This window comes from Aptenodytes forsteri, unplaced genomic scaffold (genome assembly GCF_000699145.1).
Source record: "Aptenodytes forsteri isolate BGI_AS27 unplaced genomic scaffold, ASM69914v1 Scaffold188, whole genome shotgun sequence".
Lineage (NCBI taxonomy): Eukaryota > Metazoa > Chordata > Aves > Sphenisciformes > Spheniscidae > Aptenodytes > Aptenodytes forsteri.
Genome location: NW_008794371.1, coordinates 1,571,135 through 1,572,815, shown reverse-complemented (window position 1 = coordinate 1,572,815; position 1,681 = coordinate 1,571,135). Strand labels below are relative to the sequence as shown.

The 1,681-nt window shown below is 62.0% G+C and overlaps 1 protein-coding gene across 1 annotated transcript; it reads right to left on the bottom strand.

The window, feature by feature from the left end:
* Positions 1–419: 419 nt before the first annotated feature.
* On the bottom strand, positions 420–1,423 carry LOC103905634 (C-C motif chemokine 3). Its single transcript, XM_009287381.2, has 3 exons — positions 1,307–1,423; positions 876–984; positions 420–707 (listed from the first exon to the last, which is right to left on the bottom strand). The coding sequence occupies exons 1-3, from the start codon at positions 1,377–1,379 to the stop codon at positions 614–616; spliced, it is 276 nt and encodes a 91-aa protein (XP_009285656.1). The 5' UTR covers positions 1,380–1,423; the 3' UTR covers positions 420–613.
* Between the last annotated feature and the right edge of the window lie 258 nt (positions 1,424–1,681).

Here is a 1,681-nt window from a genome sequence, read left to right as displayed (position 1 = left end):
CCTCACTAATAAAAGTTGGATCTTCACACATTCGTTTGCTGATGTGCCGAAGCACCGCAGGGCAAGCGCCTCCACGGTGGCACCGACCCTCCTGTTTGCACCGCGGGTGCTGCCAGGCCATTTGCCAAATAATAGCCAGCACTGGCAGCCCCATGTGAGGTGCTGGTGTTACACCATGGGGACATGCTGGGTGGCACCGGAGCTGAACCTGGGCTGGGGAGGGGGAAGCAACGTGGGAGCTGCCGTGGGGCCAAGGTCACCCTGCCCAGGGGGGAGCAGTGAACCCAGGGTGTGGGGAGGGCAAGGGGGTCCCCATGTCAGGGCTCCAGCAGGGACTTGAGAGACACCCAAAGGGGTTGTTAGCACAAACACTTTATTTAGGCATCAAAAGTCCTGACTCTTCGTTAACAGGCGCATTGATATAGTTTAAATTATTTTTGTATTTTCCCTTTTCTTAGCAAAAAATATTTAGTTTAACTTAAATAAGTTAAATAGAATAAATTTTCCCGTTGAAGAAGGCTGCAGTTCAAGTACTCTCTTGCGTGCCTGGGGCTGGAAGCCAAGCCTGCCGGGGGTAGCACCAGGGGCATTGTTGGGTGGCAGTGGGGAAGGGTCAGTTCCTCAGGGTCTGGAAGTGCTTCAGATGCGCCTGCACCCAGGGCGCCTGGGGGTCCGCGCACAGCTCCTTCTTCTTCTTGGTGACCAGGCTGCCGGGACAAAACCTGTGTCGGGGCGCTCGGCCGGGGCAGCGGGGTGCCTGCGCTGGGTCCTGCCAGCAGCGCCCTGGGTGTCCCCGGCCATGTCCCCATCCCGCTCCCGGCCACCCTCTGCCCCGGCCATCGCACCCTGAGCCCCCCGTAGCAGTGGGTACTCACATCACCCCTGGCTGGGTGCAGCTGCTGCTGGTGATGTAGGCGGAGGTGATGAGGCCCCGCGGGACGGGGCGTTGCTGGTAACTGAAGCAGCAGGCGGTGGGGACGCCGTCTGTGAGGGCAGAGAGACAGACAGACAGCCCTGGTGAGACCCCAGCCTACAGCACAGGCTCTGGCCCCACCGGCGCTTGGGGTTCCCCAGGGATTTGCCATCTCCCTTCCCCCCCCTTGTGTCATATTCCCTGGCAGTGGCCCCCAGGAGACCCCTGCCCCAAGCCTGAGTCCCAGCATTGGCGGTGGTCTCCTGCTCCCAGCCCTCCCCACAGCCACGAGGGTGCCCGCTGACGGGGATGGGGCTCTCCGGCTGCCCCGGCAGCTCCCGTGGAGCGATGGCACACCCAGCCCTGGGGAGGACGCAGCGATGCCGGACTTACCGAGATGGGCCTTGCACGGGGAGCAGGTGGCCATGAGGAGGAGAGCGACCAGGGCGGCTGCAGGGACCTTCATGGTGCTGCGGGGGCCGAGGGATCTGCAAGCAGGGCTGGAGCTGGGGGGGCTGCAGGGCTCTCCTCTGCACATGCTCGGCCCCTGTGGCAATGCCCTCCTTTTATCCCCGGCTGCTGGGCGGGCGCAGGGTTTCAAGGAAAGAAAAAATGAATGCATCATACCGGGGAAATTATGTCAGGATCGCTCAGTTTTGCTGAGCTGGAGAAGGCAAGGAAACCGCAGAAGGGGAAGCGCCGGCCACGGGGCTGCGACTTTCAGATTCCATTTGGGTGCCCAGTGGGGACCGGCCGGAGCCCAAACCC

Bases quoted from the DNA above. Each gene is read 5' to 3' on its own strand.
- LOC103905634 (XM_009287381.2), bottom strand. From the start codon at position 1,379: ATGAAGGTCCCTGCAGCCGCCCTGGTCGCTCTCCTCCTCATGGCCACC. The intron at 985-1,306 runs GTAAGTCCGGCA...CTGCCCTCACAG, and splicing joins CCCGTGCAAGGCCCATCTCG to ACGGCGTCCCCACCGCCTGC. The intron at 708-875 runs GTGAGTACCCAC...TTGTCCCGGCAG, and splicing joins TGCACCCAGCCAGGGGTGAT to CCTGGTCACCAAGAAGAAGA.